The following is an 18,780-nucleotide window of genomic DNA, read 5'->3' as shown; positions in this document are numbered from 1 at the left end:
CTAACACAAATAATTGTGCTTTCGTATCACAAGTAACGTCTAATCGCTAATATAAACAATACTAATAATATTTACATCAATTCATCGTTGTGAACATGATGCACGCTCACAACAATGTTAACATTATGAAAGGAACAGGTAACATAATACTCTGTTTGAGTTCGAATATAGGTACGTAATTTTGGCACGATTTAAATTTATTCCAAAAGAACAATGACGTCATGGATCGTTGGACAGATACCAACAAGTTATTTTGCGTTCTTTTATTCCGACTCGATAACTTTTTTTATTGGACAGTTCAACCCAAACGATTTTTTAAATTTCTATTTATAGAATTACCTGTTGGCTCCACAGCAGTGTCCTTTCTGCTAACTGACAATCTGCTGCAAGTCGAGATGGTAGACTTTTCCATCTTTCTTCATCTCGTTTTCTTTCTCTATCAAAGTCTCTATCAACATGTCCCTGAGATAAAGGTGGTAAGATCTGTGTTCTTTGAGCTAGTTTATAACTGTCTTGTCTCGGTACGTGGTCAGCGCGTCTACTTGTGGTACTTGTTGATACTGGTATTGGAGTAGGACTGCCTCCACCTCTATGTCTGTGATATAAGTTTCGTTTTTGTTGCAACATACGCTGTTGCACTAACAGCTGTAGCTGTGTACTGGAGTCGCCACGAATTTTAAACTGTGTTTGATTTTCTGGTGGCGTAGATGGTGGTCTCAAATGAACAAGATCTAAATGGCCTCTAGCCTTACCAGAATCTATGAAAACAAAACATATTTGTCACGACCATGTGACGAAAAGTCTTTACAAATGAAATATCTTTATAATGCAGTACCTTGAATACTTCGCTGCTTGGTCGGTCTGTCCCCTCCACCTTGTTGACAAAATAATAATCTAGGTCCACCATCTGAAGCTCTACGACCTTGAGAAACTCTAGATATTCTACCGCTAATTGGCGATGGGCTCATAGGTGGTGGAGGCGTGCAAGAGGGCAAGCTACTTGTAAATGAATTTGCCCCTGAGTAGTCTGGTGGGCAACCAGAATCAAAACTAGATTCAAAAAGCTCGGATGATGAACTACCACTACCACCCGCAATAAACAATGTCGTTCGACTAGGAGGATCAATAGAATCCATAAGTGGGGTATCAAAATGCTGTTGGTAATCACTTAATCTTCGATTAACTATTTGACTGTCAATTCGTTGACTGATATCATGATCTAGGCCTAGTCTATGTTCCTCGAGTTTAATTTGAGCTTCTCTCAATTCATCACCACTTGGACCTTCCTCTAATTCACCTTCTGCACTACAGCACCCTTCATCAGTCGAAGAACTAGTTGAACTAAATCTTTTTCCACCGCGAGTTGCGTCTTCCCTTGTTCTAGAAACAAATATATAATGCAAATTCGCTTACAATACTCTAATTATTCGGTAAAAGCTTTTGTAGTGATGAATGGACAAGTATCAATTGTGAAGATTTTTGTACTGGACTTTTGTTTCTTCTATGTGCTGCATCATTCTTATTTTTATCAACATATATAAGGACATAAAAATATATATAACGAAAATTATATAATATGTCGATATAAAAACAAAGCAAACATATGTATATTCACTGATAGTAATCTACGTACAACTCAAAATAAAAGGAAAGCAATGAAATAAAATGAAAGAATTACCAAAAATAAAGTGACAGCAAAGCACTTCCAATCCAACCTGTCCTGACAAAATCTTCAATACATGCATCACCGTCAATAAAGATCAACGTCCCACTAAGCTATCGCTGTAAATAAAAATTATATGATTAAAATTCGATTTTTTACCAACTTTTTCGACGGGCAGGATTGGAAGATAAGAAAATCGTTATCTAAGGAACATCTTATAATAAAAATTATTGTAAAAACTAATAGCCTAAAACAATATTAATAATTCAATAAATATACCTTGATTTGAATTTGTCATCTTTTGTTCTTGCAACGCTCGGCCAACAAGTATTGTTTGCTGTGCTGGTGACACGGTGTTGCTTCAGCCTTTCCAATAATAAGAAATAAATAGCAGCATGATGATCATAGCTACTGTTCCTCAATGACTGAAAAAAATAAATACTTTGCTTTAGAAAATATAAATTATTATTGAAATATTTTTTCTATAATATTATATATTAAAGTATTTTATAAATAAAAATATATATATATTAAAAATACCTCTCTGGTTCGCGTGATATCTATGCCTAAACTATGCATAAGTCGAAGTATTTGTTCATTTGGTTCTTGGATGGATGAAGATGATGATCTTGTTATAATCATTGAACAAATAGTGTCTGCTGATCCAGCCATCCAGCGATGTCTCTTTATTTGTGGAATGGTATATCGTTTTGCAGGTTCCAGAACTAACATTTTACGTATTAAGCTTTCACAATCTATAATAGAAGAATTACAGCTTTATCATAGGTGGCATTAAATTAAATATTCAAAATTTTGTTCTAAGCTGCAAAAAATACCTGTACTCATAAAATATGGAATTCTAAATCTTCCACTCAAAACACGATCTCTTAAAGATTGGAGGGTAGATCCATCAAAGGGCAGTGCTCCACATACTAATACATATAATACAACACCTAAACTCTGCAATAATAAGAACATAATGTCATAAACTATTTGCATTACAAATTGTATATTATATAAATATATATAACTCGCTTACCCACACATCAATTTCAGGACCAGCATAATGTTTTCCTCGAAAAACTTCTGGTGCTGCATAAGGAGGACTACCACACCATGTACTTAGTCTTTCTCCAGGTGAAAATCTATTACTAAAGCCAAAATCAGCAATTTTAACGTTCATCTGAGCATCTAAGAGTAAATTTTCAGCTTTGAGATCACGATGTGCTACACCCGTTGCATGGCAGTATTCAACCGCAGAAAGTATTTGAGCAAATGTTGCCCGAGCTCTGGGTTCTCCCATTCTTCCATATCTTGCAATATAGTCAAATATTTCACCCTTGCTTGCATATTCACACACCTAACAGAAATATAAAGCTTTCTATTATCTTCTAAATTTTTCAAACTTGATACAAAAAATCACTGAAACATACCATATATATCATATTTTTTGTTTCCATTACTTGATATAATTTGACAATGTGTGGATGTTCTAATTGCTTCATTATTTCTACTTCTCTATAAACTTTTTCAAGATTGGTAGGATCCAATTGTGTTTTGTCAATTATTTTAATAGCCACCTAAGAAGAAAGAATGTTGAACTTTTAAATGAGAAAGATAGCATGGGAAATATCAACAAGCATATGTTGTGATAAAGCATATTTACCTCTGTCTTGGTAATACGATGTCTAGCTAGTTTTACCACTGCAAAATTTCCTTTGCCAATGGTGCCTTCAATATCATAAAATCCAACACGAATTTGTTTCTTTCCTTGACTCACTCCAGAATCCATTTTTATTAAAAAATTTATTACCAACAAACAATTTCAAATAATTGTATTCTTTTAATTCTATTGTACAAGTTTGAAATCACTGAAAATAAAAAGAAAAAATGCATTTAAGTATTTGAAGATTACATGAGAACAAACATGATAAATCTATTTTCTAATTTTTACGTTACTTGATAGTTAAAAACAAATGGATTAATGTAATACAATGAACTGGAATGATTTGTTAGGTCTAGACATATGAGTTGCAAAAATAGGTAATACATGCACAATGTATTATACAAATCACCAGCACAATGTATTATACAAACCATTGACACAATTAATGTTACAGGTAGTTTTTGAAATGTTCAAGGGGATAGCAAAGGTATATATGAACATGATCACAGATGACATACGTTACAAGATTTTATAGAAGAATAAATTTTAAATTCAATATGTTGTCAACCAATTTCACATCAACTGCATTTGATTTTGGGATCAAATATGTTTTTGTCAGCCTTTTGAACATTTAAGAAATGTTAATAACATTAGTTATATGAACTATTATTAATTAATAAAATATACTAATAAATATTATATATTTCTTAAAAAATATTGTTTTTAAAAAACACCTACTTTTACTTTCAAGATCATCTATTTTTAAAAGACACGTATCATTGAATTTATCACTCTATACATTTTGTTAACCAATCTGTATTAAGATACTTTTATTTAGCTACCAAAGGATGTAAACTCAGTAAATTAACAAATATGAACTTATCATTTCCTGTATGGTTTTCATATTTAATTCAAAAAACAAATAAATACATATTGTTGCTAATATAAGATTAATAGACAGTGTACTGAGTCTGTTTTCCTATAAAGTCCGAGAAAAAACATTTTTTCTGTGTGATATTCATTAATCGCAACTTAAAAATCTTTCCAAATAGTCGTTTTATATTTTCTCGGACAATTTATTCAAAACAGCAACGTTTCTTTCTAACAATAGATAGTATGTAAAATTCCGTTATACATGTAGTGTATATAGGAAGCGGAAAGTTAAACGAGATAAGAAATTTCATTACAATTCATGTTGATCGAAAACGAACATTTTCAACGGAGAACGTTGCGCTCGTACCCGCAACGTATAAGCAAGAACGACATCGTTATTCCGTGAAAAACTACTAAAAAAGCCGAAGAAGGCCTTTACAAAAGAAGCATCCCCACAAAAGTGTAAAAGCTTCCTGCAACAAGTACAATAGGTATTCTGAACTGACGTCATGGATCGACAACGACCTCTTGCCTATCGACTGGTCCAGGATCGATACCCGTCGATAGTCCTCGATAAGACGATAAAAGAAAAAAAATGAGCACGTAGATGAAAGAAAAAGCCGTGCAAAGAACATTAAAAAATCTACAACTCATTCCATCGATCTATACGTTGGTTTTTCTACGAGCACGACAACAGAGAGAACCCAGATAACATTTACTGGTTGGACAAGTGCTCGTTACTTACAATTCGATCCTGGCCCGAATTACCGGGTACACGTTTCGAACCGGTAGAACCGTTTTTGTAGCGAAAATGTCGCGCTGGCGTTGCCGACCTCGATGGGTGCGTAAGGCCGGAAACCCGATGCCATCGGTACAAAAATCGTCCTTCACGTTCACGAGATTCCGAAATCTCGTTTTAAAGCGGCGGCGGTCCTACGACGAGGGTCGTAGGAGCTTCGCGTAATGCGGCGGTTCGATACCGACTGACCGACGGCCATGTTGCTACCCCCCTGCTATGCTAGAGTCGCCGGCCTCGTCTCTCTCTCTCTCTTTCTCCCACTCTTTACTCTTCGTCATTGCTCGCTTCCAACTCCCACCGTATACCCTTTCCTTCATCACACCATTCTTAGCGAACACTACCACTACGTACTGTCACCCCACCACTCTTGCGTATCGTCGTTTACCCCCACCATTCCGTTCTTAGCGAATACTAACACTATCTACCGTTCCCCTACTACTATTTTTGCGTATCGTCGTTTTTCCCCCACCATATCCCCTACACTAACACCGTTACAGGAGACGTGCACGCGCGCATACACGTTATCTTCGACAATTGACGTCAACGTACGTGCTACTATCGGCTCATCGTTAATTGTTCCTGGGTGTAATTGCAAGCCAAATAGTTCGTGTACTACCACGTGGTCGGCTAGTTGCTGACTTCTCTCTTTGTCTTTCTTTCTGGTTTTTCCTCAAATGATTCCTTTTTTGTTGATAAATGCCAACCAAGCGATTACGTGCACACCGCCAACACAATTCGATCCGTCGTTCTAACGAAATTCGCGGTAGTTCGCTTGCGGGAGAAAGTGGAATATGATTACTTGACGTAGGAGCTGATGCATCGTTAATTCCTATAAAGGGTTTTCGGTATTATCAAGAGTATTTCAAAGATACATCGTTAATGTATTTGGATATGTTCTTGTAGAAATTTCTTACGAACTTATTATGTATTTATACGGAACATTTGAATATTTGAACATTTATCATAAAAATAGATAATTAATTTTGTTGGTAACAAAACATGTTGTAGTCTTGACTTTGGGAAATAATTTTTTAAAAATAGAAGACAAAAAGTTATTTAAATGTATGTAATATATTATACTTCACGAATTTACAAATCTCTCATACAAATTCATTGTTTTATGCCGTCACTAGATACTATTTTTGTATCTTTCAAAAAAAGAATATAAAGTCTGGTATAAAAGAAATAAATACATTAAGACAAAAATAAGACTGACGATGAAAGAAACTATACTATTACGATTATATGTACGTTGTTTATTAACAAATATGAATTTCGAAACTAACTTCTCTATACATTTTTACATTTAGTATGGACTTTACCAATAATAGTTGATTCTCCTTATATTGTTAATGAAATTTCCAAACGTTTTACACAATAAGTACAATATACACATAAAAGATTTCTATGGCAAATGTTTAGATACTTTCACGACTCGCTGTATCTATTTCGTTAACGTGATCCAATTTCACGTTCGTCGCCATACAATCTATGTATATAGTTCATCGTTTGGTATTTACGATTTAAATTGCTTTACTACATATTTCCAATTTTACGTTATCTGTACAGGTTACTTATTTCCCGATAGTCGTCAGCAATTTTACGATCAGTCGTCATCGACGATCGCAGATAATTAATACCAGTAAATACTGGTAACTTTTTTTTAACGAATTGACGTCAAACCTGAGTTTCCTATCGTAAGCATTTTTAAAAACAGGCGGCGAGCTACGTATTTCGTAAATTATGTTTAGATTAGAGACCTTTTTGCGCGTCAGAAAGAGTGAAACGGAAAAAAGTAAACGAACGCAATTGTGTACTTTCGGTCGGCACGCGTATCGTTTGTTACGGTAGGTCAAGGGACACACAGGGTGATTGCTCTTTTCCCGTTCGTTATCAAAATTTGTGAAATATCAAAGAATAACAAGAATTATGCCGCAAATCCCGTTGATTAGATATTACGTTACTGATTAATTGATATTATTCTTACGAAACATTATTTCGACCTTGATTATTTCACGAGCGTCATGTTTACCATAATCCTATCTATACATATTGAATTTTTATTCCGTAAACGTATTTCTGATAGCGTCGAATGATAAACGTGGATCGTTTATATCCGAAAGGTTTCTTTTAATAAGTAAAAGTGCTAAAAAAAAAAAAAAAAATAAGAAATTTTTGAGAGTACAATAATAGATTTGAGAAAATTAATTTTACCATAATACCATAACATCAATGATATAAATTAAATTATATTAAAGTTTAAGTTTCAAATAATAATAAGAAAGATTGTTGTATTTATTAATTAAAATCGCATGCTTGAGTTGGCGATGCAGAAAGTCATAATTTTTTGAATATCAAAGCCAAGCTGTGTAAACGAAAAGTGTTGTTCCTCTTGTGCTTGAACACTTTTATTACAAAAGTATACGTATGTATTTATTAATAATGATACAATGATTAATATGTAAATATATGTGTTTAAACGTTTTATGGAAAAATTATTCACGGAATTAGCTCGATTCTAGACATATATGCATGAAAAAGTCACCTATGTCTATATCGTAGAAGATAAGGGTATAAAAAGTAGTTGTAAATAACTTTTTGCGCATTTATTTGTGATATAAATGAATAAATTCTTACTATATATATATATATAATATATATAAATAAAAAGTAAAATATATATAACGATGTTATTCATCAATACTAGATTTATGTCGAGATGCAATGTCAAGTCGCAATATCTAACAGTGAACTATTTTTAACCTTGAATAGGTACGTCATAAATTCAAATTACGTGAATATGTTAATCAGAAACCCACAGATTAAATTTTACTAGTTCTTTCTGTTTATCCTTAAGGCTTAACGAATGAAATTCAAACACGATAAATACATTTTTATTAATTCCTCGACTTTAACGTCATCTTATGACTAACAAGGAATATTTTAATATAAAATAGCTAAAAATAGAAAGATATTTGATATAGTGGAAGATGTTTCGAATATTTATATTTATCACCAAAATCAATCTGCCATAATGTTCTTCTTATTGCTTCTTAATAATTATATCTTTGACTTTTTTTTTTACGAAGTTTCATCGATCTAACAGTTACTTTTCAAAAACTTACATTCTCATATCATTAAGCCCAACAAGTTCTCTACATTCTTAACTATATCGTATCAAAATATCGCTTTTAATCATAAAGCAACATCGAAGATCGAAGATTTACAGGCGTAAGAGTATACCAAAAATCGAAGATAAATTATTCGTTACGATATTTAAAGGTCGAAACAAATTTCCGTTCAGATTTTATTTCCTTGTATATGTTCACAGAAACATAAATTTACATAAAAGCCTACAATCTAATAACAATAAAGATTTGTACAATTATTTTAACTTATCATTTCATCTTGAATATTAAAACCAGCAAACACCTTTTTACGTGCATACATAGACCATTCGCCAATAACTTTATGTATACTGTTATACACGATCGTTTGCTTATCTTACTCGCATGCGATTGGTGTATTTTTTTTTTTTTAAATTCATCCATATTTTTCACCAATGCTACCAATATCTATGACCATTCCTTTTCCACCTACGTGTACTTGGTAATTGGTAGTTCCACGCTTGGAAAATGAAATATTCATAAATGAACGATATAACGTATTTATTGCATGTTAGGCAAAGGTTACACGATAGACTTCCCGCATTAGGACGTAGTAACGTTCTACATAGATGTAAAGTTACATACGCGGCGGTGCTCGTTCATATCGAAACCTTCCATGTGCATTGACGAAACGTTTGTAATAATTTAAACGCATCGGTTGTGCATAATTCCAGCCGGTTACGCCTACGATCGTGGCCGCAGTAAAAATCTTGCTCGAATGACGGATAACGATAGATAATGGCAGATAATAGGACGGAAATGACGAACAACGATTCACGGTGTCATTGATGAACGTGTTTTTATTCAATAGAGACGTCGTTCGTTTCGTTCTTTTTTAATCTATGTAATCGTTCTAGTCAAGGATAGATATTCGTGTTATCTATTTTCTTCTACCGGTAAAAATAAATCTGAATAAATTCCATTCCGTTTCACGGTCTCGAGAGGTGATCGTCTAACTCGAGAAGAAGTCGAAGTACCGATAGTTTTCTTAGAAGAGACAATTATTCCCGAGGTAAACTATCTTTTAAATTGCGTACGAATTCAATCGGCACGAATATTATTTACGTGTTTAATAGAACTTTATAATTGAATCGTGGATATTCAAGTAAATATATTTTTTCAAAGTTCGTATTTTTATGAACGGCAGTAAAGATAAACTAAAACAGAAATTCCTAAAAATAAGAAAACCAAGAACGTATCATATTCACGTACAGTTCGACGATATTGCTTCTTCGTGGTAGAAATTTAATTTATTCGAACGCGATCACATCGCTCTGTATTTATATATATCGATAACATATTAAAAAGTTTATAAAGTACGTGACGTGCTTCCTTTCTCTTTTCCCTATTTTCCCTCCCTTTTCTTTTTACCTACGATCAACATGTTTGCAATGAACGACTTGAATCACCGTAAAGCAATTCACGAATCGTAGAACGCGAACGTCCGTGCGATTTATTCGGGTTACACGAGACGTAATCCCGTTCAGGCCGACCTGGCTTTCGAGCGTCATCGCGTGTCTTTCATCGACGTATTTTCGGCATCATGCCACGGACAAGCTGGTGTAATATGTTCCAAGTGCGTCATAATTAAAACAGCCGAACGCCGCGATGCATTCGTCGAAAGCTTATGACGATCGCGGAAGGAACTCCGATGCCCAGGTATTTTCAATTCGCACGAATCACCTCGTGGAAACTTCCGTTCTTTTCACCCTTTCTTACGCATCTGTCGCCCTTTTCTTTCATTTCTTTTCTTACGTGTTTTTGTTGGATATCTTTCTATTTTTTTCTTCCCGCCGAGACACCTCTCTTTCTGTTTATTTTTTTACTTCTTCCATTTCTTCTTCTTTCTTCTGGAATGTTTCGCGTTTTCTTCTTATTTCTTTGTACATTGTTAATGTTTTTGTTCTCTTTTATTGAGATCTTTTATAGGGTGTCTCCGTTTTTGCTAACTTATTTCTTTCTCTTTAGGGTCTTCTATATTTTGACAAATTTCTTTTCTTTTTTCTATAAATCATAAATTGAGTCTTATAATATCTGGGAAAGATTGATTTATTTTGGTATCTTGTCGAAGCATAGTTAAAGTGTAATTTTTGATTAATATTTTTTTAGTCATCTTTTATACAACGGGAATTGATATTATATAGTACGATCTAACAGCAGAAATTGTTTCGTTCTTTTATACACTTCCCTCTACTTATTTTTAAGTTTCTCTTGCCCTCTCCTCTGATCCACTTTTTTCTCTTGTAGGCTACACATTGCCTTTTCTATTTTTTCGCTTTTGTTGTTTTTTTTCTATGTTTTTCCTTTCTTTTTTAGATATTTATATAACCTTTATGTTCCTCTTTCTCTCTGAAGTATTTTTGTTCCTTTTCCCACTTTTTTCTCATTCTATTGCCTTTCTTATTTTTTCTCTTCTTCGGATATCATCGTTTTTCTTTAACTCTCTTTTTATATTGATAGCAAAGTCGTCGTGCGTCAGGCGTTTTTTCCCGGTATGATTCAAACTTATCGAAGTTTCTAGTTAACCCGTTTTCGAAAGAACGATAATTATTAACGGTGTATTTTGTTCGTCACGTGAAAGCTGTGACTCATTGCTCGTTTCTTTCCGTACCATGCTAGTTTGATTTGATTTAGAACTCGAATATAATGAATATTTAATAATGGTGAATTCAGCAAGTAATCATGACAGCACGAATAATACGCGAAACAATGTAAGTATAATATAATATAAGTATAGGTGAAAATAAATGCATATGTATTAATAAGAATCGCTATGCTCATAGTTAAGAACCGAAGAATACAATTTTTGAACGTAGGTATAAAGCAAATTTAAAAAAGAAAAAGACAAAATCGAAACAAGCAGTTTAATAACCGCTTAATTTATTGGCTGTATTAATTCTAATTTAAGGAAATTAGAAACGAACGACAATTGAAGAATTGAGTATGTAAATTATCTCATCCATCATATTGCGCGCCAACTCCATATGGTATACATACCTATATATAAGTACTTACGCACATTGGATATTCAGTAAAAAGCTTTCTCTTAATATAGCAGAATCTATTTCACGATCTACGTTTTTTTTTTTTATTTTCCTGCGATATTCAGACATGCGAACCACAATCTTGTACGATACAGAAACACCATAGAAGAGAACAACGTAGCTGATAAGCGTTTTATCCGCGTCGTTCTGCATTTTTAATTATTTTTATTTGGGATAATATATTTTTTCACGTTGAAATATCGAGATAATCGGTAGAACGATATTATATTGAACCGTAGGAAACGTTAAGCTACCACATAAGCTGTTACCATTATTAGAAAATCTAGTAATAGGATCAGGATAATAGGATTGCGAAGATTGGTCTTAAACTGACACTCACGCGAAACAGCGTAATGTTGCGTTGGGAAGAAACTTATGGTTGGAACACACTTTGGCTTCCAGGACATTTATTCCCTTCGTTGATAATTTTAATCCATTAGTTGCCGCGGTTTCCACTAGGAAAACATAAGAAATGGATGCTTATATAAATTTTCTAGCATGTATCGTGAAAATGAAAAAATAAATACTGCAAGTGAACAATCCTAAACTAGTCTCTATTTAGGTTTCATTTCTTTAGATGTATGCTTATAAGTAATAATAACAAATATAAATATATATATATATATATACCCTATAAATTTAATCTGTATTAGTAATGCGAATAAAATAGGAAAAATAAAATGTAACGAAAAGATCAATTAAAGACTATCGAATTATTGTACAATAATCCCTAATAATTTTCTTAATTACATAACGTTAATAAAAAAAATTTTGTGTGGCAATTAATAAATGTAGGAAAACAACCCGGACCTGGGGTCAGTCTGCGTGCCTCCAAAGGTTTGCACGTCGTGAGCTTAAAATAGCGGTTCATAAATGATTTCTTAAAATAAGTAATCTTGTAGTTTTGCTTTTTCTCATCAGTTCGTTTATTTCGTCGAACAAGGCGAAGATCGTACGCACGTTCGTGAGATGTGAACGATTCCAGATCGAAGAACATTGTGGATCACAACGGAGTTGAATGACGAACGACTGCAGATCGCTTTTTCTTTTGGCTACGGATATTTATGTAAATTTATCTTTACAAACATGCTGAAGAGACGAAATGTAAACAGAGATTTGTTTTTTGTAATTTGAATATTTTATAAAATATTGCATATTTAAATTTTCCACAAATGCATGATTATCCGCAGTCTATTTACTATTTCGATTTATCACATGATTGCATCAGTGAAATTGGCTGGATCAGTGTTTTAAATTACGCATATATAAAGATTCGTATGATTAACATCTTTTTTATATTTTTAATATAATAATAAAATTAATAGAAATTTTCCTTCGAGTTATCCCACGAATAAAATTTAATTCGTTGTTTGAATTTTGGATTTGTTAAAAAAAAAAAAATGAATCTTATGTGGACAGTGGGTGGCGATTGATAAAGTTGTATGGCTAAAGGATTAGTAAGGCATTGTGGAATGGAAAATTGCCATCGAGATATCAATATGTTCTAATCTAATAGGATGATCAAATAATGACCTGTTTTCGTATGCATTTAAATATTTGGAATATTTATCACAGAGGTAAATATTATACATTAAATGAAAATAAAAATAAACAAGAATGGCACAAAGAAAAGTATACAATAAATTTATATATAAATATAAAGTGTAGTAGATCGAACGTTTTAATTAAGGAGGATAGATTCGCTGCTTATTGTTTTAATAGAGTTCTATTAATTTTCGATGAATTAGTTAAAAACCATAATTTGTTTCGTCAATGTTTCAAAAATCTAAAGCAAGAACATACTGATTTATAGTAACTACAGCAACTATAAATAAATTAATATTTATCACTTCTAACGCGCATCTAATGCGCCCGTACAAGACGTTTCGCTTTCCCTTCAGCCTTAACTGCTCAACTTTCCATCTTTTTTACAGCTTCTTGCCTTCGATGTCTTGTTACAATCTCACTTTCTATTCTTGTGCAAACAATCTTCGCACTTTAACCATTTGTGTCATAATAAACGTCGAATGGTTAGGAATTTCACAGGAACAGCCACGCAATAGCATCGATGAGCCGATTCACGATTTCTACTTGGTTTGCCCGTCATAGTGGGTGATTACCTCAGTCAGGACACGTAGGCATAAATCCTTTCGATCGATGGAAGTGAAGAATATCCTGAATGTCTTGGGATCTTTTGCAATAGTTTTATGTTAGACAGATAATAGTGTTGTAAATTTTATTCCTGATAAAAGTGATGCTAATAGTAGTAGATAGATTAAAACGAAGATAATCTTTCTATGTCTTTTGTTCGTGCAGTAGGTTGCGATACAGATTGTGATACTCGGTTGAAAGATTAAATTTCATTAGACTCGGTTTAATAGTGTCATAGTGTGTTTTTATAATTTCAAAATATATATTGACATTTCTAATAATATAAATATATAATATGTAACGATAGAAGTAAGATATTATTTTATAAAAAAATAGCAATGGACTGACTTATGATTCTGATACAATTATGATTCCAAGTCAGCCATATATGTACCTAAACGTTCAATTTTATCTAATTACATGGGATCTTAAAAATCTAATATTTTAATTCCAGTATGGTTGTACAAGACATAAGAGATGTGACAAGAATCCTTTAATTGTGTCACACTTCTAATGAAACAGCGATGTTAAAAGTTACTGAAAATTTCAAAAGTCTTAGGCTTTTTCTGTCTTCCACTTGCTGTCTTCTTTTGAGACAATTGACATGACACGAAGACGAAGTGAGATCTTATCGATAACGAGCGGTTGTTTGATTTATCAATGTCTGCATATCGTACAGTACGCACGTATGTACATAATATATATATATGAGTTGACAATTGTACCGAAGTTGCATAATGGAACTCAAGGCGATTTCTGACGTCCTGAGTTTGAAGTCCAAAATTCAAAAACTTTTGGAACGTTTTTTAAAGACTTTTGCCACTGATCTTTAATCTCAAATATACTCTTGTAAATTTATGCCAATTTTTAGGAATATATAGAAACTGTCAAATTATTGGTAGATTTGAATTTATCGAATATTAGAATTTAAATTTATCGAAGGTTAAAACACAAAGATGTAAAAAATTGATAAGCAATGCAGACACAATCTATCAATAGCAAGCTGTCGCTTTTTATTGTATCCGTTTAAATATTATCGATACATGTAATACGTTTACATAAATGCATACAAAATTGGGGAAAACTACAAGTTCTGACTAATCTTCATTTACGCATCTACTTCTTTTGTATCTTTTTTGTTGCTTAAAAGATATTAGCTTCCTTTTTTTGTAGCCATTATGACTCATTATAATTAAACGTGCTTGCATAATAATTCAACGATTAAGAAATGCTAAAGTTCCTATTGGTTATCAAAGTGATTTTTGGGAAACTCTATATTTTCTATTCTTTTATCAAGCACTGTAATTTGAGAAATTGCAACAAAGATGGTGACGAATATCGAGGTGATTCAAACGACGATGGATTTATGAAATGAAAATATACTTTAACGCGAAATATACTTCGAAGCAAAACGCTCTCCCATGACAAGTAACTGAATGCTCCATAGACCTGTGAAAAGTATGTACTTTAATCGACTGAAAAATAATTTTTCATCTAAAGTAATCACAAGGATATCCGATAAACGGTCAGAAGTTACGATCGCGCGATGCGTATGTTGTTTAATAATTTGGAAATTCTCCCTAAATTACGCTGTGATTCAATATGTAAACTTGGTTTCTTAATCCAAGCAGCTACCGAGCAATCGTATTGCAAAACGTGGTACGGTTGAAATATAGTCGTAGTAGGTCACGTAGTCAGGATATTCGGTTGGACGTGGTTCCTGATCGCTTTCGGCACGGTCCTGGTTTGACGTCATTGAATGACGTCAATCCCGGGCCCCACCAGATCCCCCGGCCCTCCTTTGAAGCGCGCTTTACCGCGTCAACGTAAGAAGACGCAGCAACTACCGCCGCCTCCGACGCCTCAGCCCTCCAGAAGTCGCCCGATACGGTTAAACCTGCGAGATTTACGAAATGCCAACGCTACACCACTCTCTGTCTCTCTCTCTGTCTCCGTCTCTCTTTCATCGGTCATCTGCAAATAGAACTCTCGAATCGACCTGAAATAACAGCGGAGATGAGATTCCTGTGGGAGCAAAGAGAAAATAATGCCGAATTCCTGAAACATAGCTTGAACCTTGATGGAAAAAGAAATGGCAAAGATATAACCTGGGTCAGAGGCGTGAAAGGTCGTTGTCTTTAATATTGTCGAAGATGGGCGAGGTTGTTGGGGTGGTTGGGGATACGGGATTGATGTTTCGATGGTCGAAGGTTTAGGGCTTTGGTTTTCTGTGTTGGCATGACTCGCGTCGATTCTGATTCTCGCTGTTGGGATAGGTAAATGGCGAGGGAAATAGAGTGTGCTATTAGGTGTTATAGAGGATAGAATCTAAGAGTTTGATCTATAAAGGGGTTTCTCCCCCTTTCTATGAGTTTTTACGTGATTTAGGTGATGCGTTTAATCGAAATATTTGTTTTAATAATGAATGTTGATTGGTGTATTAAACGTGGAGATTTCTTTCTTTCCTTGCGTCTTTGGGCAACTTTTGAGGATTTTGTTGGATTTAATCCAATATATATATATATATATATTTATTTATTTATTTATATCATATATATTATATTTTGTGAAAAAAATATTTCAAGTATAGTAATGCTGCGAACTAAGAGAAGTATTTACATGTATACAAAAATATAAGCCACGTATAAAACAGACCTTTTCCTTTTCATATGTTCGAGATAATGTTAGTGGTTGTACGATTAAGGATTATTGCCTCTTGTGGGCGAATATAGGGTTCTGGTTTGTAAATTGAACGAGCATAACCGAGTTCTGCGTGCGTAAATGTATCTAAATGTTTTAGGAAACGGAGCACGTTAGCAGAAATTGGATATACCGAAGTATTTCGTATTTGTATTTATATGGTTCAGTGCAATTTAATTGAATCGATAATACAGTCTATGCTAAATAATATAATGAATGGATTAATAATTATTGGTTACTTATTCTATAAAAGGAAGTATTTTATTCTGTGATTTCGGCATATTGAAATATTTAGAAATAAATAGTCGATTATCACGACCGGTATAGCTGTATAGTAATGTAATTGGGGACGAAAGTTAATACGATTATTGATTTTTTATCACGAAGAAATTGATTCGTAAAGTCGTTTCAAGGGACGGTTGGTCGTTTAAACGTTATACGAGAATAATCGATACACGAAAGTCAGAGATTTAATAACGCATTACGTTTGATTAATGTGTACAAGTTACAATAATTAGAAAATTAATTTTTGAGAAACAACAGAAAGCTCGAAGTAATAACTCTTATTACGGAAGCATATAATGTTTAATTAATGGACACACTTGAAAAAATAGTTCGTTCAACTCGTATCTTTTGTTCCTCGCATTGTACAATTTTTTTTCCGGCGCTGAATGCGTAGTATAGTTTAATTTATGAAAGTCTGTAAAGCCAGAAGGAGCTGGAAATAACCGTAACGATTCAAACCGTAGTGAAATCCCCTATTTTACAAATTCTTCTCTCTTTTTTTTTGGAATATCTGCTTTTTTTTTATCATACGTTCATCTGCGAAAACGACAAAAATCGATGAGATGAAAAGAAAAAATAGCGTTTCTTAAAAAAAAAAAAATAAACAGCGTGCATTTATCATACGTAGAGTCGTCTATTCTTTAAAATCGCATTTTTTATATCGCTTTACAATCGTATGGCTTTGTAAATTTGTGCTTGTGAAACCAGGAGGAAAAGTAAGACGATTGATAAAGAGAAACTACATGCAACTACATGTTACATCTATGTTGCACCTAACACAAACTAAATGTTATCACTGAATGAATATAGATGAAAATTGAAAATGAAAAGTAATATCCGATCTATTGTATTATTTATATTTATTTATCCTTGCAGTATGTCGAACAAAGTTCGAAAATGAACAACATTGTGCATGCAAGCGGTTGCAACGAGACTACACGGATGCTTTAGAGTAAGAATTAATCTTTATTATTCCTTACAATTCCTTAATCTTTTGCTTTTTTATGATACGATCAACCAACAACATTAATATATTTGTGGAATGAAATTTAAACTTTGAAACCAAGAGTTTTGTTTCGCGTTCGATTATAAACTTTTGCAAAATTTATTTGTACAGCTTTTCTTCTTTTTACCGGTGTGAATAATGTAGAAAACAATTTTTTAGTTTATCGATGTTGTTTTAGTGGCGTCATGGTTAAATATATTATTAATGTTTAATAAATTTTACTTTCACGTTTGCTGTCCCCGAAAAGTTGTGTTTCATTGAATTCAGCGTTTCGTTAAAAAAGACCTTTCTTTCGTTGAAATCAACAATGATACAATTAATTCCATATACGTAATATATTTTTTGTTGTATAATAAATTATTAACGATGCAATTAAAATTGCATTAAAATATAATCGCCAACTTCCATATAAAAATGGAAGTTAAATTCTGTTCCAATTAAGAATGTTTACAAAAGATTCTTCTTAACTTTAACACCTCAACTATAATATCTTACTGTAAAACATAGCAGTAAATAATACAAAATGTAGCAACACTGTACAAAGTATTATGATAAAGAAGAAAAAAGACATATCGAATAAATTTCCTCCATTAGAATAGATTATTCATACTAATTTTTATTTTTCTCGCAATATATCAAAGTAAAAAGATGAACATTTTTTAATCGTACAAATGATCGTAGTCCGATCAGGCGAATGCTTCAGAGAGTTCGAATGGTTTGTGCAGTTTCTTGCGAAATTTCCAGGATACTGTGAGGTCTTGAGCATCCTCATTCAAATTCGATATTCCAAATATTCGCACGTGCTCAGTTCTCACGCCTACTACGTGTACCGTGTAACAGTTTATCCTTCTCTCTATCTGTTCTCCTGTCAGAAACGCGCGCGAACTCGCGATTTATTTCGGTCGCTACTTTATCCAAACTTATGTCACAATCGCTGCACGACGGATCTTTCGGATAAAATCCAAGGCCTGGGAAGAAATTAGAATGAAAATCTGGCTTGGTGGTGACGATATACATTTTCTACTATATTCCGACATTCTAATAGAAGACCATTTATTATTTAGAGAATATTTTAGTTTTAAAACAGGGGCACGTAAAAGATTGAGTATTATAATTTTAATTAGAAGACGTAGTTTCGGCTGTCTGAATGAAAAGACACGTGTACATGAAACACGTGCAATCACTTTGTATCTCTACGCTACATACGTACGTACTTCATTATATATGTACACACTTAGTACAGATTATTATACTTAATGTGTATTTTATAATCATGACCACTGCTACCCACTTATTTATATGAATTATTGATGTTTAATATAACTAATGGAATATTCATGTATCTATGAAGAACATAAATTTGTAATTCTATAATTACCAGTCTTTTATTGATACAGTATATCAATTAGACTATAGTTATTCTATT

The 18,780-nt window shown here is 33.1% G+C and overlaps 1 protein-coding gene across 5 annotated transcripts in view; it reads right to left on the bottom strand.

Annotated features, from left to right (window-relative positions):
* The window catches only part of LOC100651889 (MAP/microtubule affinity-regulating kinase 3), a 50,548-nt gene that overhangs the window by 2,618 nt on the left and 29,150 nt on the right, over positions 1–18,780 (bottom strand). For 2 of the 5 annotated variants that reach the window (XM_012312629.3, XM_048409477.1), the window contains exons 1-9: positions 4,948–5,203; positions 3,330–3,534; positions 3,097–3,243; positions 2,703–3,023; positions 2,500–2,623; positions 2,204–2,418; positions 1,943–2,088; positions 836–1,380; positions 340–758 (exon numbers count right to left, since the gene is read on the bottom strand). In XM_012312629.3, the coding sequence (XP_012168019.1) occupies positions 340–758; positions 836–1,380; positions 1,943–2,088; positions 2,204–2,418; positions 2,500–2,623; positions 2,703–3,023; positions 3,097–3,243; positions 3,330–3,455 (2,043 nt within the window). In that variant the 5' untranslated portion in view covers positions 3,456–3,534; positions 4,948–5,203. Of the gene's footprint in view, positions 1–339; positions 759–835; positions 1,381–1,942; positions 2,089–2,203; positions 2,419–2,499; positions 2,624–2,702; positions 3,024–3,096; positions 3,244–3,329; positions 3,535–4,540; positions 4,560–4,947; positions 5,204–18,780 lie in introns of those variants that run through there. The other 3 variants (XM_003398271.4, XM_048409476.1, XM_048409475.1) reach the window with 3 other exon arrangements.

The sequence above is a fragment of the Bombus terrestris genome, chromosome 10, assembly GCF_910591885.1.
Source record: "Bombus terrestris chromosome 10, iyBomTerr1.2, whole genome shotgun sequence".
NCBI classification, from domain to species: domain Eukaryota; kingdom Metazoa; phylum Arthropoda; class Insecta; order Hymenoptera; family Apidae; genus Bombus; species Bombus terrestris.
The sequence above is the reverse complement of the archived record's forward strand: the minus strand, read 5'-3'. Positions and strand labels throughout refer to the sequence as shown.